This window comes from Pieris brassicae, chromosome 6 (assembly GCF_905147105.1).
Source record: "Pieris brassicae chromosome 6, ilPieBrab1.1, whole genome shotgun sequence".
NCBI lineage: Eukaryota > Metazoa > Arthropoda > Insecta > Lepidoptera > Pieridae > Pieris > Pieris brassicae.
Window position 1 is genome coordinate 8,133,427 of NC_059670.1, and position 16,391 is coordinate 8,149,817.

The 16,391-nt window shown below is 34.6% G+C and overlaps 2 protein-coding genes across 2 annotated transcripts; one reads left to right on the forward strand and one right to left on the reverse strand.

Annotated features, from left to right (window-relative positions):
• Window positions 1-44: 44 nt before the first annotated feature.
• Window positions 45-1,541, reverse strand: LOC123711259 (actin, muscle). The gene has a single exon (XM_045663758.1). The coding sequence runs from the start codon at window positions 1,470-1,472 to the stop codon at window positions 342-344; it is 1,131 nt and encodes a 376-aa protein (XP_045519714.1). The 5' UTR covers window positions 1,473-1,541; the 3' UTR covers window positions 45-341.
• A 12,459-nt stretch (window positions 1,542-14,000) lies between these two features.
• Window positions 14,001-16,157, forward strand: LOC123711084. The gene is made up of 4 exons (XM_045663490.1): window positions 14,001-14,135; window positions 14,331-14,424; window positions 15,669-15,877; window positions 15,960-16,157. Exons 1-4 carry the CDS (start codon window positions 14,075-14,077, stop codon window positions 16,124-16,126), a joined length of 531 nt encoding a protein of 176 aa, XP_045519446.1. The 5' UTR covers window positions 14,001-14,074; the 3' UTR covers window positions 16,127-16,157.
• Window positions 16,158-16,391: the final 234 nt, after the last annotated feature.

Below are 16,391 nucleotides of genomic sequence, written 5' to 3' on the forward strand. Positions count from 1 at the left end.
TATGATAGGATATTAGGTCGAGGCGAATCTAATAAAAAGCAAAGTCAGCAGATGTATAAAAAGAAATAATATTGTAATTACAATAAATAAATTAACCGTTTATTTATTAATTACATTTTGGCTTGAGATCCATAACGATCCCGTGTATAATAAAAATAAAAAAGAAAATTAAATTTATATAAATTTTACAATAAATTACATTACACGATAGATGGCGTTACATTAGATGTTCAGTTCTGTCAGGTATCACTAGGCACAACGTACGAAATGCTTGCGTTCCCACCGGACACGAGAGCACCACCACACACGCACTAGCACCCCCTTTCCACTCAATTTTGCGCTTAGAAGCACTTGCGGTGGACGATTCCGGGGCCGGACTCGTCGTACTCCTCCTTGGAGATCCACATCTGTTGGAAGGTGGACAGGGAAGCCAAGATGGAACCACCGATCCATACGGAGTATTTCCTCTCTGGGGGAGCGATGATCTTGATCTTGATGGTTGAGGGTGCGAGGGCGGTGATTTCCTTCTGCATCCTGTCGGCGATACCAGGATACATGGTGGTACCACCGGACATAACAGTGTTGGCGTACAAGTCCTTACGGATGTCCACGTCACACTTCATGATGGAGTTGTATACGGTTTCGTGGATACCGCATGATTCCATACCCAAGAAGGAAGGCTGGAAGAGAGCCTCTGGGCAACGGAATCTCTCGTTTCCGATGGTGATGACCTGACCGTCGGGAAGTTCGTAAGACTTCTCCAGGGAGGTGGAGGCGGCAGCGGTGGCCATCTCCTGCTCGAAGTCGAGGGCGACATAGCACAGCTTCTCCTTGATGTCACGGACGATTTCCCTCTCAGCGGTGGTGGTGAAAGAGTAACCCCTCTCGGTGAGGATCTTCATGAGGTAGTCGGTCAAGTCACGACCGGCCAAGTCCAGACGGAGGATGGCGTGGGGCAGAGCGTAACCCTCGTAGATGGGGACGGTGTGGGAAACACCATCTCCGGAGTCAAGCACGATACCGGTGGTACGACCAGAGGCGTACAGAGAGAGCACAGCCTGGATGGCAACGTACATGGCGGGTGAGTTGAAGGTTTCAAACATGATCTGGGTCATCTTTTCCCTGTTGGCCTTGGGGTTAAGGGGAGCCTCGGTAAGCAGCACTGGGTGCTCCTCGGGGGCGACACGCAGTTCGTTGTAGAAGGTGTGGTGCCAGATCTTCTCCATGTCATCCCAGTTGGTGATGATACCGTGCTCAATGGGGTATTTGAGGGTCAGGATACCTCTCTTGCTCTGGGCCTCGTCACCGACGTAGGAGTCCTTCTGACCCATACCGACCATCACACCCTGGTGGCGGGGTCTGCCCACGATGGATGGGAAGACGGCGCGGGGTGCGTCGTCACCGGCGAAACCGGCCTTGCACATTCCGGACCCATTGTCCACTACGAGCGCTGCTACATCATCGTCGCACATTGTGATTGAGTTTGTGTGTTGGGACGCGTTGGAGTTGACTCTACGGCAGCGAGACTGCGAGTGCGGCAGCTTTAGCCGCTCTGAGCTTATATACCGCGGACAGTCGCCGCGGCGCGAGCCATACAAGGCGCGCGCGCCGGCCGCCCTGCGACACCTACTGACCAGCTTCAACAATCATTTAACGATTCTTTTAAACTTTGACAACCCCTTTTTTGGATCCTATATAACTCAAAGGCTTCTACAGCTCTCCCGGGACCCGCAAGAGGTCGTAAATCGCAGTGCCGGCCCGCCCTCAGTCATTTCAGGCGTTGCCGGCCGCCCCCGCGCGGCGACGCAACATTTACCTAGCCGTTTATAACTATCCATTATTACATACTATTATAAGTAATCTCTTTTAATATAAAATAACAGAAGTATCTTAGTACTCACCAATTAAAATAGGCGGCTAGGCGGTTTAATAATTTGGCTTACATTCTATGACTAAGGGTCTAAGCAAACCATGTTTTAGACAAAAAATATTGCCATCTAAAAATCAAGGTCATTTTATGTATAAAGCACTGTTTGACCAGTATTACACTTTTTAAAGATCAAAAACCCTTTATTATTTCTATTCTATTTTAATAGAGAGAGATTTTTTTTTACTATTACAGACATTTCCGCAAGGAATCAAATCTCCTGGTATCACCATAACAATATTTAAATGAATAAAAAGCCTAAAGTTTTCGGCTGGCCCGGTGTAAAATACATAGTATTATTTCTTTAGATACTGTAATGATATTAGGATTCAGATGTGTTTCTGCATCTCTTATTTACTATATTACTGTATCGCATCATAGTATAAATGTTAAGTATCTTATCCCTTAGACGAAACCATCTGCACGAAGTACTGGATGTGTTCCTGCACATGTGTGTGGCATGAAGCTGCAAGTGCAGAGTGCATTGGCCGGGTATATTTAGAATCAGGTGGATTACGTGATTTTGGGTTAAAAATACTTTTAGTGCATTTCATACAACTTATGGCGTGAATTTCACTGTACTGTTGGATGCCCCTTACGGTTTGATAACGTTACGAAAATTCTTAAGATAAAAACTAACTAGTAGCCTTTTTTACATTGTGTGAAGTCCCATAATCCTGTTTAGGGATGGCAAAGGTGTATGGCTTGGGGCAGACACAAGCGTCTGTTTCAGTGATAACATTTCTTAATACAAGAGATTTTATAAATAATATAGAGAATACAGTACTTACCACACACGCTAAGTATGATATTTATATGTCAAACACTTATTCAATTTTGACATACCGAAGTCATAGTTCGCGCTTAAGTCTCGTTTCTGAATATTAACGTTACATTCTAAGACATGCCGGTTTTGTCACGATATGTTGTTGTTGTTGTTGTCACCTGCAACTTCAAAAATTTATGGTTGCAAGCTTCATAAACTGAACTTTACCCACTAAACTCTAATTTGTTTAGATTATATGCATTTTAGTATAGTATTTTTTATTAGTGTTATTATTATAGGCATACTGACTTTACAACCCGAGTGACAGAGGTATGTCTGCAACTTGTTCTGTACGTGACAAATTAATCTTTTCCATAACATTTCACTCTCAAATCCTGTTAACATTTATTTCTTCTTGACTAACAAGTGTTGGTATATTTATGTTTACATGTTCGTTACTTAAATAAGAATAACAACTACTTATATTTATATTTAACTAAACTATATTATACGATCAACATTATAACCAAATATTATCAAATTGATCAGATATACATTTCAAAAGACATTAATCACATCAAACTAATATTAACTTATATATTTTCATTTATCTATACGCTGTGCAATTACGACCAACAGTTAATCGTAGCACAAACGTCCCAACGGACAGATAAACAGCATAGCCAACGTGCACATACACACAGTAACGCGTATCTCCTTAGATTTCCTTTAAATGTTTATTTATATAATAGTATAGCTTATTTCAGTTCCATATATTGAGATTACCTGCATTGTTTTAGGTTATGTTATTTTATAGTAATATATTTAAGTGTGTAGTTAGGTATATATACTCTTGTTTATTCTTAACAGTACAAAATCCTTTAGTTACAGGCAAAAAGCTGCACAAACTAGCTTCTTGAAAAGAATTATTAAGATGAAAAATAATTCATTACTAAAAATAAAATAAACTTTTTTAACGATACCATTAACTTAAATAAACATTTATATAGGTATTTAACATAAAAAATCCCTTGATTGAAATGCATTGAATTGTAAAAAAAATTATCTTTAATTATTTTTAATCTCTAAATATAAAGCTGTTCTATTAATTAGTGACATCTTGCTATAAAGGAATCGTATAAATACCAATTATATGCACGTTCTTTTGAACAACGAAAAACACGAAAAAATCGTTGTTCAAAACCGACCTCTCCCTTTAAGTGTCACAATGTCACAATTATACGTTCCTATGTGCTTCGCGATACGATTGAGATATAGTTTTTAAATTTTATAATTCTGTTTGGGTCTCGTACATCTGGGTGGGTGGAAAAAAGAAATAAATGATTATCTTGATATATTAATTGTTTCGTTCTGCATAGTACATTTGTTTAGTGTGATCTTTGCGTGCCTATCGCGTGCCGGCCGCGTGCCGTCCGCAATCACTGCTCTAATTGACTAGCTTCTACTACACTAATAGACAAATTTAGTGATACTCTATTGACAATCATATCTTTCAGTGTGTAGTAATACAACACACATTTTATTTTCAAGTTAAGTATTATATAAAGACTCATTTAACCGTATATTTGAATTAAGTTTGTGATGTTTAGAGAGAGTATTGTTATACTAATATTTCTTATGATGATTTTAATCAAATAACTTTGTAGAATCAAACTGAAGTATACTCCTGCTTCATGCTATGATTTTCAGGAAAACTTATAAAACAGGTACATTTCCTGCACTTAAACATTACCTTTACAAAATGCAAAAACGTATCAATACTTTGCATTTGATTAAGGAATAATGTCAATATCGACAGTCGAACAATTTAATCATAATTAGGTATTCGAATGTCCAACTTTTTTACACGTGTAGTTCAGTTGTTTCAAATGAAAAAGGCGTGTTCAAAAAGCAATGTCTCGCAGTGTATCGCTGTAATCCCTTAAAATGATCCCTTAGTGAGTTAATCTATCGTCCATTGTGGCGCGCTCGGCTCGTTGGTGCCACTAATTGGCGCTAGTTGCTCTTTCGGGGCCAATATTGCCGGTGTCGCGTGCCGGCCTCCCAATTTGCCGACTTTGACATCCTATGCGATTCCGCTAATATTGTTAACTTTTTGTTAGTTCATTATATTAAATTCATTTCGATTTTCTAAGGGGAGGAAACGGTTGTCAAGAGATGTTATAATTTAATCGATTTTATGAGACAATTGATCCGGAAGAATCTTTTTGAAAAGTTGTTGGTTTGAAGTTCTATGCTAGGAAAAAACTTTATGGGGCATGAGCAATAAAAAGACTATTAATGATATTTTTTAGTTACAGTTTTGCTAACCAAGGCTATATAACAATAATATCACCGTTATCGGAACCTGATCTACGGAGGCGATATTTTACAATTTACCAGGAAATGAGTCAAAACAATATCTAGTTTTATTACAAACTATTAGCAATTAATTATTAATAAAAACATTTAGAAAGTAAAAAACATACTTTAATGAAAATTTATTCACATTAGTTACTTATGTTAAATTTTGTTAAACCTCTGAGATTAGCAAAAATTATGTCCTATTTTGAGGTATATTTCAATCTGAATTATCTTTTTATTGAACTGAGACCAGAAAAAGCAAATTTACTCTTTCATAATATTATTATATGTATAATATGTATTGCTATAAATTTGGTATGGAGTTCCCACGGGGTAGCCATTGTGTGTGAATGTTTGTTGAGACAATACGAGGCTGTCAACTGGTATTATTTCACTTCGGATCTATTATCACACAAATATAAGGGATATTGTTTATTGCAAAAAAAATATTGAAAATTACTGTCCAGTACCATCCAAGGTCAAGTTAAAAAAAACAGTTAAAGCTGATTACAGCTAGTATTTTCGTAAAAGTCGATTTAAAAAAACAGCATTTTTAAATTAAGAATTAAAAAGAATTGACCATTTCATATTCATTGTATAATAGTAATATGTATGTCTGAAATCTTTCATATTTCACCAGAGGTTATAAAACTTGACTGTCTTTGTAGACTTATTATGATAGTCAAATACAAAGGCTGGAAATCAGTGATTATATTTCAGTTATAAAATTATGTAGAGCGCGTGGGTGCTGCCAGCCGCCTCACTGACACACTGAACGAATTCTAAATATTCGCACGGATTTATTCACCACTATACATACCTAAGTTTCGAATAACCTCTGAGATTCAGTTGGGGAATGGCCTGTGTTCTTAATTATGTATATAATTATTGTATGTTTTAAACACAGAAACCTGAGATACGTGCGTATTGATAAGAAAAATCGTAGATAAACAGGCGATCTGCCCTTTTTAACCTTTACCCTTTCTGTACGATGGCCTTCAAAGTGGAACCTGTCGACTTTATAATAGTATGATTTATTTATATATATTTTTATTTATTGCAATAAATTATTTATTTAAGAGATTAAAATCCTGACTTGATCTTGAACATTATTTGAATACCCTTTGATTGCTTTTGTTTGTATGTTAAATTATTTTCTAAGTTTAAATTTTGTATTAATAAGTTTTCTATTGTATTACTAGGTATTATGTTACTGTAAGAATTGAAAAAAAGGAAAAAAAAATATTTATATCATGCTGTAGAATTCTTGAGAATTGTATAGATTAAAATCACATAATCTCCAAATGAAAAATCAGTTTAAACTCAAAACACAAACTTTATTTGTATCTCGTTAGAGTACAAAAAATATTTTTAGAGAAATCCTGCAGAGAAGACTATTGACTACTCCCTATTCAAAAGAACTTACAACTTAAACCTAGTCATTTTAAAACTTTAAAAAATGTTATAGAATCGAGTGAATACTTTTTATAAAATTACTGATTATTTCGTAGAGCAATTGCCTTTCATTATTAAAAGATAAAGTATGCGATTTCAAAAATAGAAACAGTATTTTCATACCAGCTGATCTTGCCGCGTCATTTACATAGATTTAACACATAGGCCTTGCATCAGATTGTGTGTGTACATTCCGACACTTCCTGCGTGATTTATTGAATTGAAAAAAAGGAAAAAAAAAATATTTATATCATGCTGTAGAATTCTTGAGAATTGTATAGATTAAAATCACATAATCTCCAAATGAAAAATCAGTTTAAACTCAAAACACAAACTTTATTTGTATCTCGTTAGAGTACAAAAAATATTTTTAGAGAAATCCTGCAGAGAAGACTATTGACTACTCCCTATTCAAAAGAACTTACAACTTAAACCTAGTCATTTTAAAACTTTAAAAAATGTTATAGAATCGAGTGAATACTTTTTATAAAATTACTGATTATTTCGTAGAGCAATTGCCTTTCATTATTAAAAGATAAAGTATGCGATTTCAAAAATAGAAACAGTATTTTCATACCAGCTGATCTTGCCGCGTCATTTACATAGATTTAACACATAGGCCTTGCATCAGATTGTGTGTGTACATTCCGACACTTCCTGCGTGATTTATTGAATTAAAAAAAAAACGATTTTTAGGAAAATTGACAGTGGTTCAAATAAACTTTTACACACATGACTTCGTATATATGTGTTTACACATATATTTTATACAATTTTAAAATAGATACATATATGTAAAGATACTAGCCGGCGACCTTATCGCCAGTATTTGATTGACCCATTCTGTTTTACCAACAATTAAAGCTAAGAGTTCTAATTAGCATTGAAAGTTCAATAAGTCCATAATCAGCGAACATTAGAGCGCGAGCCGCAGCTCTCACCAAATAAGTCGTTACATCCCTCACATTCTGCAACGAGCTATTAATATCTACGCACTCTACTCGACACGCTATTACAAACCCAGAGACTACCACGTAGAGTACAAACTCTATTGCCGCTAGCCGCTTACCTGCCGTGCTCTTACAAATTGTATTTGGCTACCGTAAACAAGCGAGGAGGAATTGCGACTCTATGTCGTTTTTCCTTAGAGTTTTCTATGATGGAAGGCTGCATGTCGCTGGTGCAGTTATACCCAGAATGTAGAGCCTCCCTGCGCCGCCCACAATATTTAAATTGCACTTTAAACTTTTAGCGGTTGAAATGAAATTTGTTCGCTGTGTCAATCTTGAAATAACTCTTTAGATACCTTCAAAGTAAAACAGCTGTTATTTCTGTATCATAGAGTTCAAATTTTATTCTTTCACAGTCAGTCTGTAAAAGTGATGAGTTGATGTGAGTTTCGCCACAAATGGTGTCGCGATGCAGCCGCTCCGTCTCTGTCTGTCGAGCATATATTTTGCAGGGAGATGTATTTCTGTCTTGCTCGAGTTAAATTAGTTTTAGTGGTGAATAAGTCCGCATTTACACCGTTATATAGTAGACGCCCCCGCGCCGGTGACTCTCGGTGTAATTGATGTCACGTCAGGAAGTGCATTCAGCATAGACGTTGTATGATATGAATATACTTCTTCATTTCAGTTTAGACATATATATGAAATAAACTACTGTTGATGTTTCATCAGAACTAAAACGATATTTGGCTTGTTATACGATCAAGATTAATCATTTAAAATATTTCAATTCAAACACTAAGAACTATCAACCTAAAGCTTTTTCAGATTATTAGATTTAAGCCGGTAGCACAAGGACCCATTCCAAGAAAGGGACATTTGGAAGGGGTTTATTATTATTATTGAATTTAACAAAATATTCCGTTTTTTTCCTAAGAAATAAAAACGAGACAAATGTAATCTCTTTATTATCGGCGTATTTACATCGAAGGCTAACATTAGTTTTGCAACATAAATGCCATAAATGAATACGCCATTTACAATTACCATAACGACCTTTTGATTTTAATACAATCATTACGAATCCTTTCACTTATATATGTAATGATACAAGCTCAGAAGATCCGAAGCTCACATTTTCTGTAGATAGTAGTCTAGACCAACACCATAACATAATTCTTAGCCATGGTGGTGAAGCGTCCGTGACCGCGAATGTCCAATATCCGTACCGATATCCAAATTAAGAGAGCGCTGTAAAACAGCGCGCATCACCAAAACGCGTCTGAACACGCGAGCGAAGGGTCAAGCTATTTTGGTTGCCAGTGACGTAACTATGCACGTATATTGAGGCCCGGTTGCTCTATCGCCCCTCTCACACTTAACAGATGTTTAGCGACCCTAAACCTATTTAACAAAATTTCTGTTCGAAAATGTAATGAAGTTTCGTGTTTGTCCAATTTTATTACTTGTGTTTTCAAACGACAGCGGCAATGTATACGTCACGTGATCGTGAAACTTTATTCTTTATATTATTATTCTTAATAAAAATAAATAAATAAAACAAAACAAAACCAATGTCAATATTAATACTCAATAATTGTTTAGACAGCAATTATAATTATAGTTTAACCAATGTTTAAATTTTAAGTGAACACGACCCCCCCCCTTCCGTATCGACTCCCGCGCAGTTTCAGCCCACAACACGATAGTAGCGCACTCTTACACGCTACAAATATTGTTTTTTAATCGTAGTTTTTGGGTAATTCAAATATTCTTTATTTAAATGTTATAATTAAATTTGTATACACATTCAATTTAGAATTTTAGATTAGATGGCAAGTGAAGAAGTTTTCGAAAAAATGTAATCAAAAGAATAGTGTTATGCTATTATTATCTATCGTAATGTAAGTGATAGTTACGGTGATAAAATTTAGAGGACACTGTACCTTTTTCTTTCGAGGCTTGTTTTATTTGTATTAAAATTTCCCGTAAAAAATCCATAGAGTCGAATTTAATTTTATTGTTTTATCAAATTAGGTGATCTATACTATTTTCGGAATGCTTATATATTTGTTAATAGATAGTAAATATTGATGAGCAGTGTTAGCCTAGTGGCTATACGTCACTGGCCTTTCTTTCTATGTCGAAGGAAAACATTGTCGTGAGAAAAACGGCTTTCGTTAAACCTTAAAAAATTTCAAGGCTGATCACCTACCTGCCTATTAGTTTGACAAATGATCATGAAACAGATACAGAAATCTGAGGTTGAGACCTGAAAAGGTTATAGGTTGCCACTGATTTACTTTTGATTTTAGTAAATATTGATAATATATTATATAAAACTGGTGCGGAAGTGTACAAAGCATTCGTAGTAACTAAAGTACATTAGATATTTAAAACCTTACTACAGAATTTTTGATATCTAATCATTTTTCTTATCAAAATGTTACTGCAACAGCCAAGTAGTCAGCACTCAGGAATAATCCAACCAATTTGATTTATAATCGTTTGATGATTATAATGCGTTTTATCTTCGACAACATTATAGAACTCCTCCATTTTCAATCATGGCAATATATTTATAACAAATTTATGTCACTTAGCCACTAAACTGTCAACGAAAATCTCATTTGATTTATGTATGTGGGACTGCAGATGACAGGAATTCAATGTCAAATCAAATGTAATAAAAACCTTATTATTGCTCTTTTTGTATAATTCTTAAGATTTTTTATGTAAGTATTTAATAGTGTGTCAGCGGGTGAGCCACTAAACACCTTTTGTAGCAATTGTGTCGGTTTGTATACATTTTTTGCTTCAGAAAATATGTCACTCGATGACATACTTACACAGCGTGCCAGTTTAAAGTGTTCATAAACTATATAAATAAACCTGAGAAGGTGGACAAAATGGCTAGAAAAAGCAGTACGTAATGAAATTTCCTAGTAAATTACGTTTGCTAGATTACGTGAATCTTTAATTAAAACGAAATAACATTTCAAAAAACTATGTTTTAAATATAATTTCTGGAAGGGTACCAAAATAATTTATTCAAGACCCAATAGACTCAGAAAGACTTCAAAATTCACTTACATACGTATGTCTTTAATGGTCTTTAGGTTAGTGCGAATTGCTTACAGGATAAAGTTATTTCAGAATTAAGAGGAAAACATTCAAGCAGCATATTATTATTAATACTAAGCCATTATTCTATTTCCAACCTTATAAAAAACAGATGTACACACAAAATAAATATATATATATAATTGAATTAAGAATTTTTCCTTTGGTTAACCTTACCTTTTGGTCTTATGCCTTGCAGCTTTGTATTTGGTACTTCCATCCATTACTTGCTCGCTACAGCAATATCATCTGAACAGCGTGCGTTTAGTCTACCTAAAAACCGTTTACCGTTTGGTCTTTCATTTCGTCACTTTATACGACCATCTGTTGTACGTTTGTATTTAAGTTACGTATAGTTTTATATAAACAATATATATATAAATCGATTCTAAAAAAGATTTTTATAAATAATTATTACTGCATATTATATAAATAAAACTTAACCACTGAACGCTATGAATTATTATTTTTTATCCCTGTGGTAAAATCTTTAATAGCAGTATTTCATCGCTATACGGCTTAGGAAGCAAAATTAAAAGGCCGGCAACGAACTTGCGAGCATCTGGTATTGAAAGCGTCCATGGGCGGCGGTATCGCTTAACATCAGGTGAGCCTCCTGCCCGTTTGCCCCCTATTTTATAAAAAAAATACCAATTATGTACGGTAGTGTCTTAGGCATATAGAACTCATTAATTAGCGCCTGTGATTCATAACTTATAACCTTAAAGTCCCTTATCCTCATGAATAAAAAAAAATCTTCAACCCCACATAGTTCAGTTTAAAAATCGTTTCATATAATAACCGCAAACATTTCAAATCCCTGTAATTATGTGTCATTATAAGGTTTTAATGAGAATAAATACATTTCACCCCTTGCTCTCCACAAAGATATTAGCAATAAAAAGTGTTGTGTAAACAGGGGTATTAGGCTGTTCAACAATGCGCCATATTTATATTAATATTGGTTCATATTGGGCGGCGCACAGCGGGACCCGCCGGCTTGCTATGAATTAGTACAGTGCACAATAAATGCTATAATATTCGATTTGTAAAGTACACTACAATATTAGGCAGGCACGAGGATGTTTGTGTATAGGACATGTTTTCCTTCGAAGCCAACCGGGGTTTGAAATCACATTCTCATGATGGTCAAGTGGTCTCGGACCTTGTTACTCCACTAGGTCAACACTGCAAATAACAACTGCATTCAAAATGTATGCTAAGCAAGAATACCTAAAACAAAACATTATATTGTTAGCCTTAATTGAAGACGTGAAGAGCTCTAGACAGAAACAAAACAAAGAGTTGGTAAAACTAATACAAAAACAGGATTCAAATCTTAGCTGTCTCTATCATATCTATATATGAGCGAAAAACCTTATCCTAAGGCTTTCAAAGGCAAACTCGGAAACCGTGTGTTCATTGTGTCGTTCGCCGCACGCATTCCCGCTAGCAAATTGACACATATATCGCTTACAAAATAATGAAATAAATTTGGAACTTAAATTCGAGGACTAAAGATATATTTTTGACCAGCTAAATTTTTTTGCAAGCTTAACGAAATTGATACTATTTACAATTGTATAAAGTCGCTCACAAATACGACAATTTGTAACTTATTCAAAAGAGTATATTATTAAGAGATCAATTTCACGTGCGGTTTCAAACACGATACCTCATTTTGCCTGATTTACCTTTGATACTGTTCCTGAGAACTCGCTCTAATTCATACGAATTCGTAAATTGTCGTATTGTGATGTGACGAAAAGACTTGAAAAGGAATCTACCGTACGGTCTATTCAGTTTTTTATTACAATTCACGCAAATTATCGGTGAGCCTCTTTCGCGATTATTAAGTGTGTGAAGTCTCCGTTAACGCCCAACTGTAAGCAAATCGCTTTGTGCATCATGTTGTTGGCAAGGCAAGTAGGTGATCAATATGACGAAGATAATTTTTTCGCCGAGATTCGAATTCCTCTGGTAATGTTTAAAATAATAATTATTATAATCATGGTATCGATAAATAAATTAGGTTGCAATAGTGGACTAGTGGTTTCAGCCAGTGACTCTCATCACTGAAGTCTAAGTTTCAATCCCCGGCACCAATGGCCTTTCTTGCTATGTGCCCATTTAGCACTCGCTCGTAAGTGAATATCGTGTATAATAAGTGGTAATCCAAGGCTTGCTGGACTGAAAAAAAACAATATCGTGTGTCAGGCACAGAAGGCTGATTACCTACTTCTCTATTAGGATAAATGATCACAAAACGGATACAGAAAGCTAAGGCCCAATCCTAGAAAGTTATAGCGCCACAGGTTTTTGGTAATTAAATGAGCAAAAGTTTTCTCATATTATGTGTTTCTCATTTGTTATGTGTCAAACCTAACCAATAATATTATGAAGCATTTAAAATGCTGCGATCGAGTTTTAAATGGTTACACCTTACATCGTAAATATTTGATTAACTTAACATTTTCACTGACCACGATTCCGGGAAAGCACTTCCAACGTCTAGTAACGTAAATAATATAATCAAAATAAATGTTTAAGGAAATCCGTTTAATAACTGTTAAAGATATTTTGTCTAGATATAAAAAAGGTACTAAAAACTTAATCTCATTAATCGTAATTTGTTACAAAAATATGCAGAATGCTTATTTAGACATTAACAATACCAATAAGTTTCAAAAAATCTAAATAAAATATTGGCCTGGTATCGGTAAACCTGGCTGGTTTATATCAGCAGTTAATCCGCCAAGTTAACGAGACCTCGTCAAACCTTTATAATTGTTCACACAACTCTACAAGTTGTTACTTTTATAACCTTTTGAAAAACATTTTCATATAGTCTCCTTAAGGTACTCGTGAGTGATTCGTTGGGCAGTATAACTTAACTAAGAGATCACAAACGAATCGTGTTTCTGACGCAACATTTTCGAAATTACATAAACTTTAATATCCACATGTTATTATTATTTTAGCTATTTTATTTTTTTATTAAACATTTGGTTGCAAAAATCGGTACAAAATATAATACAAGGCCACCCGTGGTACTCATTATTTATCTTATGAGCGATCTCCTCCAAGATACCTTTGAAGGAAATGAAAACCATAATAACGTAGGAAATAATTTCAAAACTACATAAAATATACTAGAACTTTAATAAATAAAATAACAAAGCTAAAAAAGTAACTCACAGGTAAAGGACATATGAATAGTTTTTTTTATTATGTTAGGAATACGATTTTATTACATAAACAAAATTTTCACTTCTGTAATATAAAATTAATTCCATAATTTAATTTAAATTCCATAAATCAAATCAATATATATAGCAAATCTTAATAATGTGGAACGCTTTAACAACACCAGAAATAAAATAAAATATATATTCACCAGAAATCAGCCTGTATACGTTTCCCAAGCCAATACTGTTTTAATTGGTCCGTGTAGGTACAGTATTAATACGTTACGGGCATTTCACGGCAATGTTCTTTATTCTTGCCTTCTATTCTTTTTGCGGAATCTCACTCGCCTACGACGTTCCTGGTAATTTGTGTACAACTCATTCTAGATCAAAAATTTAACAACGGCAAGCTGCATTTTCCTTGTATACGTAAACGCAGACGATAAAACGCGACGTAATATGTTTTTATTCATTTTTTACGTCTTAAATATCGTATCCTAATGGACTTGCCATTAATGGTAATTTTTCATAATCATAAATAATTTAACTGTCTACAGAACCCCGTCATGGTCCTCCCATAGCAGGAACATTGAGCTCAGTGGGAGCAGGAGAAGAGCACTCTCCACCCATATACAGGCCTGGCTCGCAAGCGTGAGTATTGCCATATTCTAGTATTGGGTATCCAATGTACAGATCCTAGATATTTGTTAAATGTTCTAACTACCGATATCATAAATAGAATATATTATATAGTCTTATTGCTTGCCATCCATAACGACCCCAGTCTATATCTATAGTAATAAAGAGGAAACTTTTGTGTTTTTGTATGTTTGTAGTGTTTTCACACAAATACACATAAACCGATTTCAAAAATTCTTTCACAATTAGAAAGTTGCATCTTCACTGACTGAAAAACAATAGGAATCTCTAATAAAAATGAAATAATATAACCCAATATGTTCAAAAAAAATTATCCATTTTTTATGGATAATTGTAAATTGTAATTGTCATCGTCGTGGAAACCGTTGATCATAAAACAAAAAAAGGTTGCACAGTATTATATAACGTATCAATATCTACAAAAATAATGTTTTACCCATGACAATTATATGTTGCCCTATTCCGAGTCGGAACTCCGAAAATAAAATTATTTTTCTGCCACAAAACAAAACTACGTCAAATGTTGTGTATAAGGAAGTTCTAAGGCACAGAAGTTCTACAACTAAATATCTTCTGTTAAATTATAGAAGCATTTTGAAAAGTTTTTATTTTAACAATTTATTAAGCTAAAAATCCTGGACTGATTAAAAAACAATTGTACAGTACTTTTTTTAATTTACAAATAATTTACAGTTTACATACATTTTGATACGAATTTAGAAATGTATTAGGTAAATGTATATTTGTTGTAAAGTAAAATAATTGTTACAGTGATTAAGTGTGTATCTAATAATCTGAAAGGAAGTAATTAAAAACTAAGTAAAATAAAACTTTCATGATAACAAAAATATTTCTATATTATAATATATTAGGGTTGCCTGGAAGAAATCGCTAGTTAGCGGTAAGGCCGCCTGTTGCCTAATGACTTATGTAACCTACTTACTTTTTGTTTGTATAATTATGTATATTATGGTAACAAAGTATAAATAAATAAATAAAAAATATTTCTATATTCCGACTTAGTAGACTTTCCACTACCACGAGATCGGTAGCTGCGCGAATGAAACCGCGGGGCTTGTATAGAATGTATTTGTACGTTTCCTGGGTCAAAGATATATTTTGTTTATAGAGAATAAATTTCTCTACATGTAACCAAATAACAAAATAATTAAATGGTAAATGAATCAATAGAAGGCTAATAGAGAAAAATGCTAAAAAAGAATGCTGGTTAACAGTTACGTAGTATCCCAGTTCGTGAAGCCAAAGCCGCCTCACCAGTACTGGGAAGAAGAGACATCTCAGTCCCTCGTGCCTGAGAACCGCAACTGTTTGCTGTGTGAGAGTCAAGACTCGGGCGCGTGTCGTGCTATGCCCTCGTGTGTTTACTGCGAGCCCACTGTCACTGCCCTGTGCGAGAGAAGTACTCCCTGTCTGCGATGCACAGGTGCGACATTTAAAATTATTAAAATATTGTTCGATTGTTGATTTTATACATTAAAAAATCATTGATATGTTAATTGTTACAGTGATTAAGAACCCATTTTTCAAATGCATCCCAGGGGAGAAGTATATGGATGAGTGCGATTCCTGCCGATGTACTGACGGCCACGGTGGTTGGTGTACGGATCAATTCTGTGAATTCAGAGCGCTACATATTTATGCTATGAAACTCTCGGATGGGGAATTTTACTGAAAGAATGCAATAAATATCGATTTGAAAATTAGTTTGTATTTAAGGACGGAAGCAAGGAAGGAAAGGCTCTCACTTCCTAACCCAGAAATTTAATATATACGCTTATGATTTTTCTTTTCTTTGAAGAGTATATTAATAATTTAGTAGACTTTTATCATAAAATCATACAAATATTTTTAAAGAAAATATATAACATAACATTACATTTTCGAAACGTCAAAAAGTTTTATATACAATATACATAGTAATCCCTAATACATTATGA